The following is a 20,918-nucleotide window of genomic DNA, read 5'->3' as shown; positions in this document are numbered from 1 at the left end:
AGTTTCAAGAGATGAGTAACATTCTAGAGCTTTTTAAAAAAAACCCAACAAACAAAAAACCAAAACAACAACAACAACAAAAAACAAAACACAAACCACAGACAAAAAACTTGAATTAATTTCCGTTGCTCTCATCAAAAGCTGGCTGTCTAAATTTAGCCATTTCCTATAGACACTCAGCTTATGCTGGCAACAGTCAAACTGTTTGTCCTCAAGTGCAATCTGTCACCTCCCCCTTCTAAGTTGGTAGAAGATAAGCCCGTATTAATTCTGCTGATTTATTATTATACAAGTGTGCCTCATTTTAATCTGCCATCGAGCTGATTGTGCTGCAGCAGCGCCCGGGAACTGCTCGCTCCAGCTCCCCGTGTCTCCCTTCCTCATCCCATCTTCCATCCTCTGCGTTCCTTTTCCTGCTCTTTTTATCTCCCTCCTCTCCCCACCCCCTCCCAACACCGCAACAGCTCACAGTTCAACACATGAATTTGGGAATTAATCCCAGCTGAGAGTATATATTACAGTTGTGAGGGGATGCTGCTGCTCAAAAAGCGCTTTATGTGGGTTTTTTTTTATTATTATTTCTGAAGTTCAGCTAACAAACAGTAAATGCATTGAGTAAGTCTGTCGTGAGCTCTTGCTTGCTTTCATCTGGATGATTCATTTCTATCTACTGTGTGCTCCCAAAGCCATGTGCATTATGGGCCTGAGCCTGTTTCCATAGGAATTTTGCCAGGAAGTGTAAAGGCAGCAAAAGTTTGTTTTCTCCAAATTGCTTCACTCACTGAAGCAACATGAAAAGCTCTGTGCTGTTTGTTTTTTTTTTTTATTTAGGTCAGCAGGATGACAGTTAGATTAATTTCGAAGTGTTTTTACCAGGTATGCTAAATTAGATGTAGTAAAACCTTTGGGTCTGTATCCTGATGTTTTCGAGGTTGTCAATTTTTTTTTTTTTTTCCCTTTGAATTTCTCATCTTTGTTGGAATCTGAAGTTATCACGTCATCTGCATCCAAAGGGTGAGGCCTGAGCCCACAGCCAGTGACTCCCTGCATGGAAAAAGCCACAGAGAACAGAAAGACAGCAGAGATGATGGTCATCAGAGCAAATATAGGACAAGTATTTGCAGGACAGCAGGCTTTTTTACTCAAGTCCTCATGAAACAACTTGTTTCCTGCAGGAGCAACTGGCTTTTGAATAAAAACTGGATGGTCAGGATCAAGATTAAGAAGAAAATCTTATAAAAAGATTAGCAGAGGATTGCGTAGTATTGGATTTTCTTGCATTGAAATCAAAGCAAAAGGCTGAGTGTAATGATAGAAATCAGTAAATACACCTGTGTTCTTACATGCAGGTATGTCAGAGTGTGATTAATGCACGGGCTGCTCACAGCTACATTTGTAACCTGTGTGCAAAAGATAAGGAAGGAAAAGAGTTTGGCAATAGCTGATGTCCCAGCAGTGCCTCCTCCCCAATCCACAGATGTAAGGATCCATGAGGATGAAGCCTGGCTCCTCATTATTATATTTAACAGAATTATTCTTCTTGGAAACTTAACTTGACTTCAAAGCAAGATCCTTGCATTCTGGAAATCAACAGCAGGTTAATTTAAAATGTGAATGTTTTTTTGTAATCTCACTTTTCCTAAATGAAGCAGTACACTGGGATTCATGATTTCTGAATGGTTCCACCCATCTTTTCCTTGAGACACAGGAGAAATCCCAGCTCCTGATCCATCATCCCAGAAGGCTGAAGCAGGGTGCACTCTGATCCCAGCCCTGCTTGTGAGGAGGCAATACAGAAAATTACAGCTGCAATTATGGTTTTGCATTAAACATTCTTCTTTCCAAATCCGCCGTGTGAAGCATTGGGCTGTGTTTGAACTGGTGTTGTTCATCGGACCACAGCACTGAGGTGCCTCTTCTGCACAGTCCTGGCCCCTGTCATTAGCCTCTCATTAGACACGTTAATTTTTTAGGGCTCATAATAATGCCTTTTTTTCAGTAGTTCCCCTTTTTACACTGAAGGGAAACCTCTGATCTGCAGGCTGTAATTCTGGATAACCAGGGGAGCCTCAGGAATGCTTTCTCCACAGACTTTCAGAGTGGGGAATACAGTGGATGGAGGATGAAAATCCTGCGGGGTGTCGTTTGGGAGGAGTGTTCAGGATCTGTGGCACTGGAAAACTCCAATCACAGGGACAGAGAACTTGTGGAACAACATGGAATTTATGGAGGGGCAGAGCAGTTCTGGTTAAAGTTTGGCAATTGTAGGTGAGGCTGTTTTTGGGGGATGTAAAACTGTTCTGGGATGCATAACTAAGCAGTCACTTGTTTCCCATTTTTTTTGGACAGAGGGGCTCATCTGATAACATCTGCAGGTACTTACCAAAGCTCTGATTATCTTCGCTCTGTACAGGAATCCTGGCCTAAGCTAGGAATGGCAATTCCTGGATTTCACTGCCCTGTGCTTGTCCTGCTGGCAAGAACAGTGCACCTCAGAGGTTCTGAAATACTTATTTCGTGTATCAATTGGGTTTTCATTCCATGAATAAGGAGTTCTGCTGGCCTGGGATGATGCAGACAGGGTTTTTCCCATGACAGGGGTCTGTCATGGCATGTTTGGTGTCACCAAGAGAGCAGCAGGGACAATCTCCGTGGAGCCGTTATCCACTGGGAAGCTTTTAAAATTAATGTTTGTTAAAACTGGTGCTTGATTTTCTGTGTGTTGGCGAACTGTTACACAAGTCATCCTTTCAATTTCTTCCCTACTGGAATTTTAGTGACCAGGCTTTCATTTCATTAGAATTACCTCCTTCCAAAGCTCCACCTGAATCATTTTTGTTTGAACTAATTTTTTTTTTTTGTTTCCTAGCAACTCTACTTTTTAAGTTCTGCATAGTTCCTGTTCAATGTCTTTCCTAGCCACTGTTAACTCACTGGTTTATAAATGACACCAGGCTTGTCACATGACGCTAAAAAGCTGAGTTCACCACATTAATTTGTAAAGTTAGTTAAAAAAAAATCCTTTTTCTATTCTGCATAGCGTATGTGTGTATATATATACACACATTTCCCTACATATATATGGGTGCAAGAGTTCCTCTCTGGCAGGGTGGCTTTTTAAACAGTTGGGAAGGTCCCCAGGCTGTCTGGACGTGGCTGCACAGGCCCAGAGTAAACCTGGGAGCTTTTTTGTTTATTTGAGCTTGGAAGAAACCATAAGAGGATTCCATTAAGACTCGAGCAAATTCCACTGAAAGCAAACTCCCAGCACGGCTCCTTCCCTGATGCTCCATTTTCCCCAGCTTGGGAAGAGCACAGTTTGCACCTTGCCACTGCAAGGGGCCGCAGGAGCAGCCCCAAAATTCTCCCTCTTGGCCCCTTTCTCCATGGCTGAGTAGGATCCACACAGCCCTTGGGATAAACCAGGGAATTCCCACAAAGAAACTCTTGAAACTCCTCCTTGGGGTCTGCTGTCCCTGCCTTTGGGATTGTCATGTGGCTGCAGTCTGGGAAAACTCCAAATTCCGTCTCTTTTCAAAGAGAAGACGCTCTCTCAGTGTTTGTTCCGCTGGCTCTCCCCCTGAATTGCGCTGCTCAGCGTTCCGCCCGAAGCTGAAGGCTGCGCTCACTGAATCAGCCCTTCACAAATGGAATATTTTTTTCACTTCTTGCTGGGTGGGTCCATGCACTGAAAAATAGGTCAAGAACAGTAATCTAAATCTACTGCTAATAAATAATTAAAGCTAATGGAATTTGCACAAGGTCTGTGAGCTTGAAATATTTCCGAAAGTACCGTGGCGTACGTTTTGCTACTGTAAATCAAGATTTTTTATTTATCATTGTGCCGCATTGAAACGTATCTATAAATGTAACTTTAAAAGGTTGGGGGTTTTTGTACAGAGAAAACACTGGCATGTTAGTGTATTGAAATAACTAAAAATATCACAGAAGATTGATAAGATCGTGATTCATTCTCTAATGATTGGATTTCAAGTAAATACTTCAACAGCCTTAAGCAATAAGAGGTTTTATATCTCATTAAATCAAAGTGTAAATTGAGCAATAAATTGTTTACTCATATGATTTACTTTGCCTTATATTTTAGGAATTAAGCAAGTCATCTAAGCTACTGTATAATACCTGTTTGAACAACTATCTGGGATTTCAGTTTCATCTCCTTTAGATTAAAGCAAAGTGGAACTTGCTGGAACTAATTAAATATAAAGACTTAAATGTTTCCTTTAGTACAGTCCCACTCACATGTGCCTAGGATTTCTGGAGGGAAAATCAACTGGAATATTCTGGATTTTTTTTTTATAATACAAAGAAATAACATTTAAAACTCGTGCACTGGTAGATGAGTGTCTGAGTGATCCCAACCCCTCCACCCATTTTCCCATAGCAGGGCAAAGCATCTGCGCTTGCTGCCTCTCTCTAATTAACCAGCAGAACTGCTTACTCCTAATTATAGTTAACTTGCTGATTTGTGTGTTTCACGGTGACAAGTTGTGTCCTTGAAGTACGCGATAATCAAACACACCTCAGAAGTTGATGCCAGCGTTCTTCCCAAATCCTTCATGCTTGGCTGCCTCTCACCCCTGCCCCTTTTCAGCTGGATTTATGGGAAGCTCAGCAGCGTTCTGGAGATCATAGCGGGCTGGATGGAGCGTGTGGAGCCCTGGCTGTGAGGGCACGTGGATGAACATCCTCCCAGTCCCCAGGAGCAGACATCCAGCCTCCCAGCACGCTGCCCCTGGGGAGAGGGGCACAAAGCTGGCACACGGTTTTTGTCAGGAGAGCTCCCCTTCAGCCGTGCTGTTTCTCACCATGGAGCCATGGAATGGTTTGGGTTGGATGGGACCTTAAATCTGCTCTCATTCCACCTCCTGCCATGGGCACGGACACCTGCCCCTAGCCCAGGCTGCTCCAAGCTCCATCCAGCCTGGCCTTGGCCTTGGCATGGGAAGTGTTAAGTGTGGATGGAATTACAAACACCCTCCTGCACAGCCAGTACGCCCTGGGGTGGTCTGGAAGTTGTTCTGTGTTGGTTTTTTGTTTTTCTTTTTCTTTCTTTTTTTAAAGTTCTTACAAGAAAGAATCTGGGGTCAGGCTGCCCAGCCCCTGCCACTTTGGAGCACAGGGCACTTTTCAGTGCCTTACTCCGTGTGGACAAACAGAGAAGGGAACACGAGAGGGGGAAACCTCAGCATCTCTTGGGTGCTGAGGCTGTTCCAGAAGGGGCTGTGACAGCTGAGCTGCAGATGTCACCCACGCTGATGGCACGGGGCTGCTGCTCCTTCGGACCCCTGTGCCACGCTCCGTGACATTCCCCAGCCCGTGCGTGGCTCCAGCACACAAAACACAGAACAGTCGGGGGGAAATGCGGCGTGGGAGGCCCAGGCTGGGGTGCCCAGGCAGGTTTTGGGGTTGGTTTGTTCCACAGGGGCGCAGTGCTCGTGTAGATGATCAAGGTGTGTAGGACAAGCTCAGCTTGGCTGGGCCACTTTATCAGCCTGGGGTCGGAGGGCTCTTGTTGTGACATTCAGAGATAAGCGTTTAGGAGATAAATGAAATGGAGATCAGGAGGGGCTCGTGTAGCTTCAGACCTCAAGTAAATTCCAAACACGGCGTTGGTAGCCTGGCCATGGCTGTGTCCTTTGTACTGTACACAGGGTGTTAAGATCCAGATAAATAAAGTAGTTTAGTTGTCAGAAAGACTCATTTGGTTGCCCAGGATTTTAACGCAGATTTATTCTTGGTTTATTTTCCGTGGAGTTATTTTTAATGAGAATGGAAAGGGAGTTAAAAATTATGTGGGTTCAGATTTCATTGTTTAGCTACTTGATCAAAATATAAACTCATTGTTTTTACTCTTGTGAAGAGGAAATGCTATATTAGCTTTCAGCCATCGGATTTGATTCTGATAATGATACAGCATCCTAATTCATGGGCTCTTCATCAGATACTGAGCTTGTCTGTAATAGAGCCCTTTTCAGAGAACTGCTCTACCCCTGATAAATCATCCAGAGAGAAAGAATGCATGTATTTAGATGGCACGGCAAAATAGGCTAATAATGGGATTGCGTTCCTGTACTCAAATATTTCAGTGTGTTTGTGTCGATAAATTATAATTTGTTTTAATGTTCAGTTGCATGGACCCTTCTCAGCTGTTCTGCTTGGCTGCAGTGTTTTGGTAGCTTTGTGAGGGCTGGAGCCTGGATGCTTTTCCTGTTTTGATCACAGCCCAGGCAGTAAAGGCCACCACACTTTAAACAGATAATAAATCACCCGGTGTCCTTGCTAACCAACACTGCAGATTCCCCTGGGTCTGAGCTGAACGTCCTTCTTCCTGTTCAATTTAGTGTAAAGAAGGTAAAATTCCGTTTGAAGTTCAGCTGTAATATTTTGAGACAAAGTCTGATGAGAAATTTTTCCAAACTGCCAAAAATAAATCTCCCCAGCAGAGCTGTGACTCGAGGCATATGTATTCCTGACTTCTGTCTGTTTATTTTTATTTCCCTTTGGTTGTGAGCTGTCTCAAGTTTTGATGTTGTTTCGCTGAGGAAGGAATTATGAAAGTACCCTATAAACTCTTTCCTATAAACTCTTTCCAAGGGCAAGCCAGGAAAAGCGGGGAGAAAAGAAAAACCGGCGTGAAAAAATGTGTTTATGCCTTTTGCTGTGGTGTGTGCCATTTATCCACTCACCTGCCCTGAGTTTCGAGCACTGGATCCCATTCCTGCAGTTCCCTTTCCTGGATTGTTTGCTCTGGGGAGGGAATGGCAGTGGGATGCTCTGTCTCCATTGTTCAGCTGCAACAGATTTCGAGTTATTGTGAAGATTTCAAGACGTCAAAGCATTTTACCCCGTTCAAGTGTGTGCTCTGATGTGTCCTGGGATTGCCCCGATGGATTGCAGTGGGTTAACCCATTGCTTGCCAGTGGAGCTGAATCACCCTGAGCTGCCTTCTCCTCTGCCAGGAAATATTTCCAAAGCACTTTTATCCCCACCACAAGCTGCTCTCTGAATCGAGCACATGTTTTCCCACGATGGCGTGAATTTTGCTTGGTAATGTTCTGATCGCTGGGATTAGTGTTTGGCCTCCTGAATTGCTAAATGAATGCACTGGAAAGGTTTTCTCCCTTTTTGTTTCTGTTTTCATGTCTTTGGGATGCTCCTCCTATTCCTCTCCACCCCTGCTTCTGCTGTTACAAACAGCATCCCTCATTATTCAAGATGATTGTGACGGTGAAGTCCTGGCATAGTTTATATCATGAAATAAAAAGTGCTGCAAATCCTGTCTTTCAGAAGTCAGGATGTGCCAGAGGAGGCAGTTAAACAGCAGGATCTTGGCTAGAGCTTGCCATGGACACAGGAGCAAGGATGACATTCTCCTGCCTCTGGATCTGGGATTACATCTCCTGTATTTCTGCCTTCACTTCTGACATCACTTTTCTGGCTGCTGCCAAACAAGTCAGTAAATTCAGTGGCAGTATCAGGGACAAAAGCCCTAAAACCAGTGATTTTCGACCAGCTGAGATTTTTATTTCAAGGAAAGTCGCTTGCTTGGATGATATAATTTCCCCTGATTTTATAGAGGGTGCCAGTATCCGGGCTGTAAATCTAATTCTGTTTGTAATTTCACTGGGCACTAAAACCGCCTCTGCCAGATTTTGGCCTTGACTCTGGGCATTTATTTTGCCATCAGTGGTTATTGTTACTTTCTTCAATGTCAGCGTCATCAGGTTACAAAGAAAACGCGTTCTAAAACGTGCACAGCCCTCAGGTCTCCCTGAGGAGGCAGGGAGTGGGGAAAAGCTGCTCAACCTGCCAGTTTGCTTTGGTAGAAGTGTAATTTGTAGATGTTTGTGATCCACAAGGCCAGTGTCCAAGCCTTTTGCATCCCAAAACAGGCAGCAGGATATCAGGAAACATTTGGGTGACTCGGCTTGGCAGAGGAACAGAAGCACGGTTTGGTTCAGTCCGACGAGGGAGCTCAGAAAGCTGCAATATTATCCTTGACTTGATGGGGATTAAGCTGTATTTTAGTGCAATAACCATGTCAGAAGTGAAATTTGAGTGATCATTTGCCTCTGATAGCTTCATTTGCCTTGGGCCCCCTAAGCCATTTCTCAGGGAGTGGGAGAACTCCTGATACTCCAACTCTCTGCATGACTTGTCATTTAAATGACAAAAATTGCTTCTTTCAAAAGCCTACTTTTCCTTCAGGAAAATCAGATTAAACCCAAGGCTGAGAGTGTTTTGGTGAGTGGTTTAACCTCCAATATGTTGCATGACTGTAGATGTAAAAGTAAATGTGTCGGAAAAGAGAATTCCCCAACTTTTTAAGGTCACCTTCTTTTCTGAAAAGCTTGAGGCCTCAACAGCCTCTTTTCTCTATAGAGAAAATGTTTCAAATATATCTTTGTGACCCCCTGCACGAGGTTCAGGTAGCCCAGGGACTGTGGTCTGTGTGCAGGCAGGAAGATTTCGTGGTTACTGAAGCAGCTGGTGACTGTTCCAGTTGTGGGCAGTATTCCCAGAGCATCGCAGGACTCAGTCCAGAGTCTGACCAAATCTCCCCTGGCCTCAAAAATGGGTCTTTAGCACTCACTTAGTGCAAGTTCTGCTCAGCTGAGCCTTGGAAATCTCCAAGGATGGGAACTGCACCCTTTCCCTGCAGCAGCAGCAGCAGCAGTGCTGCCCTCCCTGCAGCATCGGGTTATTGGTTTCATCCTCTCCCAGGTTTATTTGCAGGTGTAAGTGCACTCTGGAGCGGCTGCTGGTGCCTTGGCAGTGGCAAAATGCAGCACCTTAGCTGTGCATGACTGTTAGTGTCCTCTGCAAAGTTACTGGATTTTATTCTTCAGGCACACACATAATTAGAATCGTGGAATTTGTGAGCGAATTAGACCCAAACCAGCTTAGAAGTGAAGCCGTGGAAAATTTTATGTACGATAAATATACCTTTTTTGTCCTAAATTATCTCAGTTGCTAAGTAAAAACATGCTATAAACCTTTGGAGTTGATTCTGTGGGCAGTATTTGAATGAATTTTGTAGCACTGAGTGTGTTGTAATTTGGAAGAAGAAATTTTGAGTTATACAGAAACCAACAAATAACACTTGTCATCTTCAATGAGCTGCAGTTCTCTGATGACTAAAGCCAGAGCACTCTTGGGAAAATAATAAATAAAACAGAGATTTTACAAAATGGCAACACTTCTGATTGAAATGATGGCCCAGAATCATCTTCCTTTAAGCCTGGCTTCCATTTGTGGGAATTTCCTTGGCATAAGTTCAGAGGTGTAGCTGCTGTGGAGGTAGATAGAGGCATTTACAGCTAATCTCATTAATGTTTCAGCTGAATTAGGAGACTGAAGGCATTCAGGGCTCACCCAGCACCAGCACAGTTTGGATAATTAACACCATTTGCAGCAGATGCAGGTGTGTGTCAAACTGGAAACTCAGACCTGCTCAAAGTGAGCTCCAGCTATAATTCCATTTTAATCAAAGCTCCCACCAAACGCGATCAGAATTTAAGGAACGCTCGAGAACCGAAAATAACGTCAGGAAAACCACGATGATGATGACTTGTCCTTTCCAGTTTTTCTGATGGGATTTCCTGCTTGTGTCTTCCAGGACCTGCGCAAACAGGTAGCTCCGTTACTGAAGAGTTTCCAGGGAGAGGTAAGAGCTTCTTCTGCTTCTGGTGATGTTTTCAGTGCTGCTTCACATGAGCCTGGTGTGCTGGCAGGATGTGTGTTGCCAGGTGGGCACAGAGCCCTCAAGGCTCAGCAGGGAATGTCAGGACCTGACGGGAGCCTGAAGATGGAGAGGGAGCTTTTACAAGGGGGAATGGCTTCAAACTGACAGACAGTAGGTTTAGATTGGATAGTTGGAAGAAATTCTTTCCTGTGAGGGTGGTGGGGCCCTGGCACGGGTTGTCCAGACAAGCTGTGGCTGCCTCATCCCTGGAAGTGTTTAAAATCAGGCTGGATGGGGCTTGGAGCGACCTGAGATAGAGGAAAGTGTCCCTGCCCATGGCAGAGGGGTGGAACAAGATAATCCTTAAGGTCCCTTCCAACCCAGGTCATTGTGTGATTCTGTGATACGCTGGGTTTGTGCTGGACAATCTAAACTGGTCACATCTCTTTGCTCTGAGCCCCCCTGAGCATCCCTGAGCATCCCTGAGCATCCTGTCACCGTGGCAGGGACACAGGTGGCACATCCAGCTCTCCAGGCCTCACTGACCCTACAGGCTGAGCTCCTAATGAATGCAGTGCAGTGCACTCATAAAACACGAGGATACTGCAAATGGTTCTCCCTGCAAAGCTTTTCAGCTGTAAAACACTATATTCCAGAGGGCTGATGGCAAGCCTTGGCTTGGCAGGTGTTTGTTGGAAGGCTGCAGCTTGGGTTTCTCTTCACAGCACTCCCCAAGAACACAGGAGCAGAGAGTGCTCACGACATTAAAAGCCAACTGTGGTTATTCTGAAGAGTTTCTATAGGCAAAGGCAGCTGGGCCAGTTAGAGAGTTTTCCAGTTTTGCTGTGGCCAGGTGGGAGCCGTGGTTCTGCCGCTGGGAAAGCGTCGGGGAGGGAAGGTGGAAGTGACATTTGTCCTTGTAAAGCTCCGTGCCTGCGTGGGGTGCTGGATGGAGCCTTGAGCTCACACTGATACGCACCCAGAACTGTGTTCCAGCACCTCCTCAGCCCCTGAGCTGTGCACTGACTTTAGGTTGTGGCAGTTCCATCGGCACAGGGCAGTTCAGGAGCGTGTTTGCAGGATGGGGATTTAAGTGCACAGCTCCCCTGAGCGAGCCTTGCGTTCCTGATCACTTCTACATCCTGCTAAATCTGGGTCCCAACTAGGCGACAATCCCTCATTTAAAAGCAGCGTGGTACTTTTTGTTTTACAACCTGATTTCCCAAGTATTGCTGGAAAGAAATAAATAAACAGGATAACTTTGTCCTTGATATATCCAACAGACATTTGTGAGAACAAAGAATGACTTGCGTGAGTCCGTTTGCCAATGGAAATTTACACTTTAAAATTGCTCTGAGTGCATTGCAGTGCTCTTAGAACCTTTTCACTTCAGTTTCAAGCTTGCAGTGCAGTGACTGAAAAGTGCATGTGTGCTTTCAGCACTGTTCTTTAATGAAGGGAATGTCTGAGGATCAAGTAAGAAACATAAATTTTGAATTTGGCTACAGTGAGGGAGATTCTCCCATTAGATCTTCCCTGGTGGAGGCAGCTCCCTGTTACCTTAGTATGGCTCACACACACTCCTCTCCTGTAGTATTGCTTCACTGATATAAAAGTGAAGTTTATTTTGGTATAAATTCAACCTCACCAGAGTAAAATTTGTTGTTGCAATCCCCTGTTACGTAAATGAAGCACAAATACATTAAAAGATTGTGCTGCTGCATCTCTGAGCTGGTGATTCCAGTCTCCCTAATCGAGACAGGGTTTCAGAAACCTAAAAAACCTGAACTAATCATGATTGACTACATAAATGCACCACATTAAACTCTGAATTATGGTATTTGATTATAGATGTAATTACTGTATCTTGTTTTGGAGACAAATCAAAATACCGAGGATATGAGCCTGTTCTGTTGAGTTATATTTGATTGTTCAGGATATAGATCTGGTTTCTGGTTGTTGTTAAGGCTGACTTTCTAAAACATCAGGAGATGACTGCTCTTGGTATCTCAAAAACAAGTTTTGTTAAGCAAATAGGCTTCTCTCCATTTCAAATCCCCAGGAGATACCTCGATTCCTGTCCCCTGAGAGGCTCAGGGAGCAGCTCTGCTGGGAGCAGGCACTCACCTCAGCATCCCCCTGGGATTGCCTTGCAATCATTTATTACCTGTCAGGTGATGTTTAATGTCCTGGGAGGAGCTGGCAGAGGGACCTTTTGGTCACACAGTACCTGTGGGATGGGATGTGAGCAGGGAGGAGGAATAGGGCTAGAGGTTCCCTGATCTCACTACACAGACATCAGTTTTCAGCCCCAGGTTTGTCCCTGGATGTGTTCAAGGCCAGGTTCACCTGCTCTAAGGGAAGGTGCACATGGCAAGGGAGCTGGAACAGGATGGGCTTTACAAACCTTCAGGGATTCCATGATTTTGGGGTTTTAAAAAAGATCAACAGCAGTGAGTAAATAAAAGAGAGGTAAGTGGAGAAGTGGTGGGAGTAAATGTTTTTTAGGGCCTCTTCTGCTGGATAGAGTGTCCTGGAGAAGGAACAGGAAATGCTATAGGAGCACCCTCCATTGGCACTGTGGGTGGGAATATGGAATTTTGGGGCACCACCGGCTGCTCACTCAGAATTGAGGAAAAAGGTTCTTGCCTGATGCAACTTCTCCATTTCCCTGGGAGAGTCTCCACATTTCTGCCTGACTCCTGTCTCCATCCCCACTGCTGCTGCTGCCCCATCCTTTGCTCAAACCCTGCTCTTAGACAGAATCAGGTGCTTTTGGCATGGAATAATAAAAGAGATTCCACATCAGAAGGGAGGTGGGCTTTTGCCAGTCCTGTGTGGGCTCAGTTGTCCCCAGGGCTCTGGGCTCTAGGGAGGGCCAGAGGATGGAGGCAGCTCCCTGGGAAGCACAGGTATTTAAGCAGTTTTACATGGCTATTGCTGTGTTCCTGCTCCCCACCCCCTGCCTGTCCTCAGCACTTTTTCTGGTGTGATCCCACGTTCAGCACAAAGTTGGGGTTTTTCCCACCAGGTGTGTTCAGAGCAGCAGCTCAGTGCAAGGGAGAGGCCAGGAGAGCAAAGCTGGGGGCAGCACGAATGTGTCAGCTCAGGTTGACTTAAAACTGTCCTTGAACTGTGCCTGGGTGAGCCTGGTGTGACTTGGAGAGAGGAGAAGTTAAGCTCAGGTATTTCTGTCCCCTCCCAAGCACGATTTATGGGAGCTGCTGGTAAACCTGGGGCCAGTTGGCTTTTTTAAACAAACCCACAGGTCGCTTTAGCCAATTTTTCTCTTCAGTTTAAGCGTGGAATGTTGATACTTCCCCCCAGTATTTTCCCTTTCTATCATATGAATTTATAAATACCGGACAAAGCAGAACATTCTGTATTCCTTAGTTATTTATCTCCTTCATTGAGATAAAAACGGTTCCGGTTATCAAATATTCAGTTTCCATTAGCACTTGGAAATAACTTTTTTTGTATAGATCTCAGTGTGTTAAGTAACTGGATTTTTTATGGTAAGAGTTAAAGTAAAAGCACTATGAAATGGAATTTAGCATACTACAAATTTTCAAATGCGTTCCTAGTTCAGCATAAGCCCCTATTAATTCATCACTGGAGAATAGTTTTATTATAGTACTTTTTCTTTATTTAGGATCTTAATGGAAATTTGAAGGCAGTTTTCTAATTTAACAGAATGTTGTGTCTGCTTCAGAGCTGATGGTATTGTTCTTTTGAAATCTGTGAGTAACTTTTCCTCCTTCCCTGGAAGATTTAAGGTCTGGGTGGTGTAAATAGGCTATTGTGAGCAAGACAGTTAAAAGTCATTAATTTCGGAAGTGTAAAATTCCTGTCATTTTAATCTTAAATCTCTGTCTTGCTTTTCCTTTTCATTGCCATTAACTTGAGGATGCAACTTATTAATGGTTTGCTCTCCCTAGGCTGGGCTAAATACAGGACAGGACCAGGAAAGGTTAAAGAGCTTTGCCATGCAATCATGGAATGATTATTATATATAATTAGCAAGGCACTCCTGCAAGCAGCCATCTGAATAAGCTGTGTTTTGGACAGGTCACTGTGCTTTACCATCCATCAGTGGATGGATATTTGTACATGAAATCTGAAAAAGGAAAAAGAAAAAGAAGCAAAAAGAAGGGATGTTCTCGGGCTATGTTAATTTACAGAACTGGAGTTGTGGTATGGAGATCTAATGTTGGAATCCGTATTTGTGAAGTCATCAGACAGATATTTTAAGGCTGGGAAAGGATTTCCTGAGGTCATTAGCATTCTTTTCATGTGGCATAAGAGCACTGTCCAACAGCAATGCAGTAATCCCTCATTTGGAGAACCCTCCAAGGCACAGACTCCAAAACAACGTGCTGGACTTGATGTCTGTGAAAGCCATTTCTCATATTCTTCTCCCAGAGCAAGTACTTTTAAGGGTATTGCCATTCTGATGAGACCACTCTGGCTCCCCACTCAGCTGAATTGCTCTTTAAACTATTAATTTGGTCAGTGGAGTAATTTAATAATTTTCCATATGCAGACAACAGAAGCTGAAAATCAGTTTGATGTGCTGTAACTACTAATCATGTCTTTGAAGGAGTACTCTAATAATGCGTGCCTAAACCACTTCAGACCCACGTTCCTCCTGCATTTTGAAGGACTATTCCTGAGCTGATACTCATATTTTTCTATTTTACCCCCTTTAATTTCCTTATGTTAAATTTCCAAACCTAATTAATACAATTTCTTTCCTGTACGTTCACTCCACGATGGCTCAATTAGAGCAGCAGTAGAACTGTGGTTCAATATTCAGGCCAACTTCATAATTGAAAACACATTTTCTTCTCAAAAGCTGCAGCTGGTTTGGTTCTGCTCATGCAGAAAAGGATATAACCTTGCATAACATAGGAAATGAACGGTTGAGAGAGAAGCCAAATTCAATTTCAGTCAGATATTTTGAGGATAAGTCCATGATCTATGGAAGCAAGGGAATGAAAAGTGTGTGTATGTGGAAAGCAGCGTGTTCAGCACTCTATTAATCACGGCCAGCCTGGGTGCTGTTGTGTGCCTTGCGTTAGCACTGATGCTCGTAGGGAGGCTGGAGAGCAGCCAAGCACTCCAGAAGTTAACCTCTTAAAGACCCTGAGCTGCTTTCTGTTGAATAAATGTAATTTTGTGGTCAGAAATAAATGCTTGTGATGTAGCAGGAGCTTTGAAAACAACAGCGTGGCAAAGCTATTACAAATTGCTCTGTGTTGGGGAAGTCAACAGCATACATCAAAATCCAGAGCTCGTGTTTGGGCCCAGAGCCTCTCTGCTTTTCAATGGAAGTCCCACCAAACCCCTCTATTTACCAAAAGTGAATTTTTTTTTGGCAGTTATTTCTCTTCTAAAGTTCACTCTGCATCTCAGTTCTGTTCCCCAAAGCAGGGAGAGGTCGTGACCCGCACTTGGGGTAACGGCAGCTCCGCAGTGCCTTCATTTCTTTGTTTACAGAAGTGTGTAAATGATTATTTATTTATTTTTGGCTGGCTTGATTGCAGTTTAAACAACATCTTTCCTGAGGAAGGTGATTTAAATATCCTCCAGCATCTCACGGGCAGATGAGCTCTCCCTGCTGAGCACATGGGGTGGCTGCTGCAGGGCCAAAAGCATCCCCGAGGGGAGACACTGGGGAGGGACAGAGCTGCAGAGACTCTCAAATACAGTCAGAGCCTCTCCTATTTTATCCCTTTTTCCTTCCTGGGGCAGCTCTCAGCCGTGGGGATAAGAGGCAAAGTCCCAAACCCTACACATCCCACCAGAACCAGCGACAGGCGCCGTGCGCCTTCCCCGAAGCTCTTGCAGGTTCCTCTCCAACTTGCAGGCAAAGTTGTACCAAGACAGCAGAGACTACCAGAGTAACTTTGGGGAGGATCAGCCCAAATCCTCTTCTTTTTACAGAATTGACAAAGTGCTGAAATTCCTGTTGGCAGCTGGTGGGCTGTCTGTACCGAGGCACGCTGTGCCGCTGCCATGCGCTCGGGGGCAACGGGAACAGTGGTGGGAAATTCAGTTTATTCAGGATTCCGACAGGCAGCACTGGTGCAGCTCACAGGGTCAGGAGTATCTTCTCATCCTCGGGAGAAAAAAAGAGAGCTTGAAGTGTGCTGGAAGGAATGGGGATGGGAGGGCTGGGCGAGGTTTTCTGCCGAGTCCCTGTTTCTCCAAATACAGAATTATGTCTATATTTATTGCAGAATTACCTCAATTTATTACAGATTTATTATGAGGCTGTATACAATCTGGTGTCTGGTCTTGCTTTGTCAAAAAAGAGAAGCAAGAGGGTGAGCTCAGTACAGAACACCAGGGAAAAGGGTGCATCTTGGTATTTATGTGCAGGTGGATTTTGCACAAAGGTGGTTAATGAACTCCTTCTTGCACGGATTCCTCTGACCCAATTTTTTTTAAAATACCTAAACAGAATTTTGGATCATCCATGAGGGAGAGGAGTGACTGTGGGTTCCAGGTCACCGCTCAAGAGCCTGGAGGAGAGGTGCAGGTGACAGCACCCACTCACCTTGCACGCTGGGGGTGATGTGGGACAGCCCAGGCTGCTCTGTCCTGGCTTTCTCCCCTTCCTCCCTCCCCATTTCCCACACCAGCCATGGCTGGGCTGGTGTGGCCAGAGTTGTTCTCCATCCTTGTGCTCTCACAGAACCTCGAGGAGCAGAACTGCCAAGCTCTGGCATCTCTTTAGTGACAGAACAGATGATTTGCTGATCTATGCACTAGAAAGATGTTCCTTCAGTTTTGGGGGAAGGATGTGTCCCCTGTTTAGAGGTCAGCTCTTTGTTTTACCTTTTTGGCATTAAGAAAATCCACGACTGGCCTGTGCTGACTTGAGGAGAGAGGCCGGGATGCAAGGTGTAGAATTACAAGGGTAAATAATTATTCATTATTTGGTGCAGCCCAATCGGGGCACCCCGTGCCTGCTTTCACACAACGTTTTTACACCCCTTAAAATTCAAGTACAGCACAATTTGACCAATCACTAGCACCCACAGTTACTAACTGGAGTAAAACATTGCAAACCAACCCTACTTCCACAGCAGTCTGTGGATCCAGCCATCCCTGGGGTCAGTCTTGCTGGAGTTACTGGTTTGTGAAACCAGAAAACACTCTGAGGGTTTGAATAAAGTATCAGAGGGGCTGGGATGTTGGCATTAGCTTGGTGTTCAGTTTCCTTTATCCTTCCATGAGCAAAGTCCTTATTTCCAGGACCAGGCTGTCCTTTGATTTGTTTCACTTGAGCATGAACAGCACCAGAGCCTCCAGGAAAATTGTAACGTGTCATTACATCAGAGTGTACAATACGAACTAACACAGACATGAACAATTAATCCACTTTCATACTGTAAAGATGGATCGATAAAAGAGGATTCTGGCGACATTTGGCACTCTGAGCCTCCTCGTGCCCTCCGCTCCTCGTCGCTGGTTTCGTGCCGTACCCGACCCGTGGGGTGTCCGTGCCCCAGCTCTGCGTCCCCACCTCCTCCCTCATGCTGAGCCCAGCACATGCACAGGATGAGTCAGTTCAGTTTGCCAGCACAATGGAAAAGAAATTCTTCCTCTCCTTCCTTAGTTTTTCACCGAGCCACTGAGCTGAATCACAGAGGCAGGGGGAGGGAGCAGGGCTGCTCCCTGCCTGCCCCGTGGATGGGCTGGGAGCTGGGTGAGAGCTGGGAAAGCTGCTCCAAAATGCAGAGAGAGGTGAGGAGGGAGGCAGGTGGGTTATCCACGGCTCCAGGTGAGGTCCAGCACAGCCACTGAGCCACAGGCAGGGTGGCAAACAGGATTTAATCCGAGCTGTGGCCCTGCTGTCAATATCTGCAGGCACACGTTGGCCTGGGCTGTTTTACTGGGAAGGGAGATCAAAGATTGGAAAAGCAGCAAGAAGCTGTCCTGTGAGAACATTCCTCAGGGAGATGGCAGCATTGTTTGTCTGGAAAAATCAGGATTTATCTGGGCATGAAAGGAAAAGGAGGTTTTAAGGGTTCAAGGTTGCAGCTGTTTCACAGTGGAGGCAACAGAACTGAAAAGTTGAGGTGTTTGAGTCCTTCCTAAAGCTCTCTGCTTAACTTGAGGTTAAACCAACAAGTTGGTGAGGCAGGCGTGCCCCTCCCAGGCTCTTTCCTGGTACCTATGTCCTGACCCAGGCAGCTTTGTTAAACAGACTGGTATTGGATCCACTGGGAAGCCCTTAATTCTGTTAAAGAATTTATAGCCCAGCTAAAATCCACGCCATATGCCTTAAGCAACTGCACAGAAATAATGTCTTTATAATTTTGCTTCAAAACTGTTTTAATTGCAACAAAGCTAAAAATAAGAACTTCTTTTACTTTTTCTTTTGTCGGCAGCAAAATAAATTAACAGGGATGGTGAATAAATTTTTATTAATTTGTAAATTACAATGCTATTTTTATTAATTTATTTATTAGTGTAGATATCTCTTGGTATTAAGAAAGGGAAGTCAAGCCAACTGTACTGTAAAGGCTTCAAAGCAGGACTGATGCATTAATAATCCTGCTGTAGCCACCATTTGATTCCAAGGCAGTTATTCAAGAATACAGCATGGCTTTAAAGAGTGGTGCTTTAATGAGTTGTTCTCGTGCTTTTCCCTTTGTTTCATATGGTTCTTCCAGTTCCTAATGGTATTTTGGTGACTTGTAGTAATTGAAGACAAATGGAAAAACTTCGTGATGCAAAACAATACGACAGAAGATGTTTAAGGGAAAAGGGATGGGTGTCTCCTCAAGGCATCCATTTATTAAAAATCAGAACAGAAAAATAACTTCTCTTTTAAATAATTTATTTTTACTTGATAAATTAGTTCCAGACTTTGTGCAGAACAGTAAAAGACATATTAAGGTGGTTAACAAGAGTGAGAATGAAATTGGAGAACTACGAGGATTAGCGGAAGAGCCGGGACTGCAAAGCTCATCTTCAGCACAGTTGTGTGAACACTTGTGTTGGTGGTAGAGAGTAAATCACCAGTGCTTTGGTAATGCCAGACAGACACAGCACTGGGAACCCCTCTCAGAGGAGCTGTCTTTGGGATGCTGAGTGCAGCATCCCAATCTTCCAGCTCTGAATGATCCAGGCGGGTCCATGACGAGCAGCACGTGCCAGTCTCGTGCTCAGAGATGTGTAAATGTGCTGATGTCCCCCAGTTCAGAGAATTCGAGTGTCGGTGCAGGATGTGCTGGCATCTGGCAGTCCAGCTTCCTTGCAGGAGCTTCAGCATCCTGTTCCATCTTTAAATTCAGGAGCAGAGGCGTGCATCCTTCAGTCTGACTGCAGTCCATGAGGCGATCCACGTTCATACAGCCCAGAGCATCCCAGCCCTGCTCAGGAGATTTTGGGGCACTAAACATCAGACTTGAATTAACGCTGAAATCTCCTACTGCACAAAAACTGACAGATTCCAAACTAAAGCCACAGGCTTTGCTTTTATCCATCTGACCTTGGCTGGACATAGCTGAAAGAGGCAACATTCAGATAAACCTGCCTTCAGCACCTTCCCTGGCCTGGGTGCCAGATTTGTGGTGCTTGCGTCAATGTGGGGATGAATCCGTGGATTTCATGGGTGATATTTTGATTTCAGCCAGGTGCAGACTGGGACCAAGTGCTCCTGAGCTGGGCTGTCCATGTGTTTGGGGGAGCAAGCCAGCGGTGTCAAACGAGGGAGAGTGGGATCACACCATGGAGAGCTTCATGGGTGGGTTGGAAGGAGACAATTTTGGAGGGCAAGAGGAGACACTCAGCTTCCAGGGTGACCTTGGTACCCTGAGCATCAACTCAGGAGAGCACCTGGCCTGGAAAAACAAGGTGGATAAAGGGAGGCCAGGTCTCAGCCCGGTGTCTGGCTCCTCCACGTAGCTGCAGCGATGTTTTGGGGATGAAGAGTGAGATGAAGGCTGTGCTGAGCAGGGAGGATTCCTGGTGTCTCAGTGCTGTTATCTCACTACAGCGCCAGGGGTATTATCAAGACAAATAGGATGCCAAAACTTAAAAGTGAACATATGTTTATGGGGGTGGTGGGGAATACAGAGGTCACCGTTGTTTCTTTCTGCTCAGAGAAGACATAATGGGGCCTGGTTTAGATAAATTAAGATTTGGAGCTAAGCTCGTGTCAAGACAACGCGAGTGTAATTATAAGTTGACTTCTTTCAGGGTCCCTGAAGTTTCTAGAGTCAAATAAAAATGTTCAGCAAGAGTTTTATAATGTAGTTCAATGGTTTAATGTGAGCTGATTGCAGCTCAGCCTTGTTGGCTCCTGAACCAATTTTACTTTGATTTGAAAAATTTTCAGTGAACTTCCAAATGTTTCCATGTCATTTCAGTGTTCTGTTTCCTCTCTCTCTGGACTTCATTTATATTTTGCTATTTTTGATGTCTTCTTCCTCCCATATTTCCTTCTTTCCTTATGCACCTGGGTGCTGGTATGCTTAATTATTTTTTTATTCCAGTTAAAGTTGTCATGGTGCTTTTTCTAAATTTTATTTTAAAATATAAAATAGTTGCAGTGCTCATTTTTAGTAGAACTTTAAACCAGACAGGTTGATTTATTTTTTCTTAACAGCTAAAACGTAAAACCATAATTCTGCCTAGTGGGATTGTTTGGAATTCTGGTTCTGAATTTGAGGGCGAAAAAAGGCGTAAAATACCTGTGATTTACAAACTGCTTCCTTTGGAAAGTCTCTGATCTCCTCGCAAGATTTTGTTTCAAATCTGGTTTATATTTCCATCACTCTATAACTGGTAAGGAGCAAATAAACCATACCTTCTATAATACTTAGAGGGAATAAAAGTACAAATGCTCTTTATTAAAATGTGGAAAAACTGTAATAGGAAAACAAATCCATCCTGTTATTTCCCAGAAATGGAAGCATTTTAAGTGCTTTGCTTCTCATAAAAGGGGCAAATGAATTTTTCAAAATACAGTACAGAATCAGCGCTGTAATGCTAATTGTATTTAATAACAGTAATTTAAATTTGGCTGCTCTCCGCCGAGCAGCAGCGACAGAAAATTGTAAGCGGGAGCGCAGAAGTCCAGAAGTGTAACATATGGTGTGGTTTGGCCTTCAGAGAGTCTCCGTGCACCCATGAAACAGCTCAACTGCACCGTGTCCCTGGTGGTGCCCCTTCCTTCTCACCCCATCCCCGA

General features: G+C 44.7%; 1 protein-coding gene across 5 annotated transcripts in view; it reads left to right on the top strand.

Moving 5' to 3' along the window:
* The window catches only part of CUX1 (cut like homeobox 1), a 267,048-nt gene that overhangs the window by 93,216 nt on the left and 152,914 nt on the right, over positions 1 to 20,918 (top strand). For all 5 annotated transcript variants that reach the window (XM_040082722.2, XM_040082720.2, XM_040082718.2 and 2 more), the window contains exon 3: positions 9,641 to 9,688. In XM_040082722.2, coding sequence (XP_039938656.1) covers positions 9,641 to 9,688 — 48 coding nt within the window. The remainder of the gene's footprint in view (positions 1 to 9,640; positions 9,689 to 20,918) is intronic.

This window comes from Hirundo rustica, chromosome 19, assembly GCF_015227805.2.
Source record: "Hirundo rustica isolate bHirRus1 chromosome 19, bHirRus1.pri.v3, whole genome shotgun sequence".
Taxonomy (NCBI): domain Eukaryota; kingdom Metazoa; phylum Chordata; class Aves; order Passeriformes; family Hirundinidae; genus Hirundo; species Hirundo rustica.
Note: the sequence above shows the minus strand (reverse complement) of the source record. Positions and strands in the feature narration are given on the sequence as shown.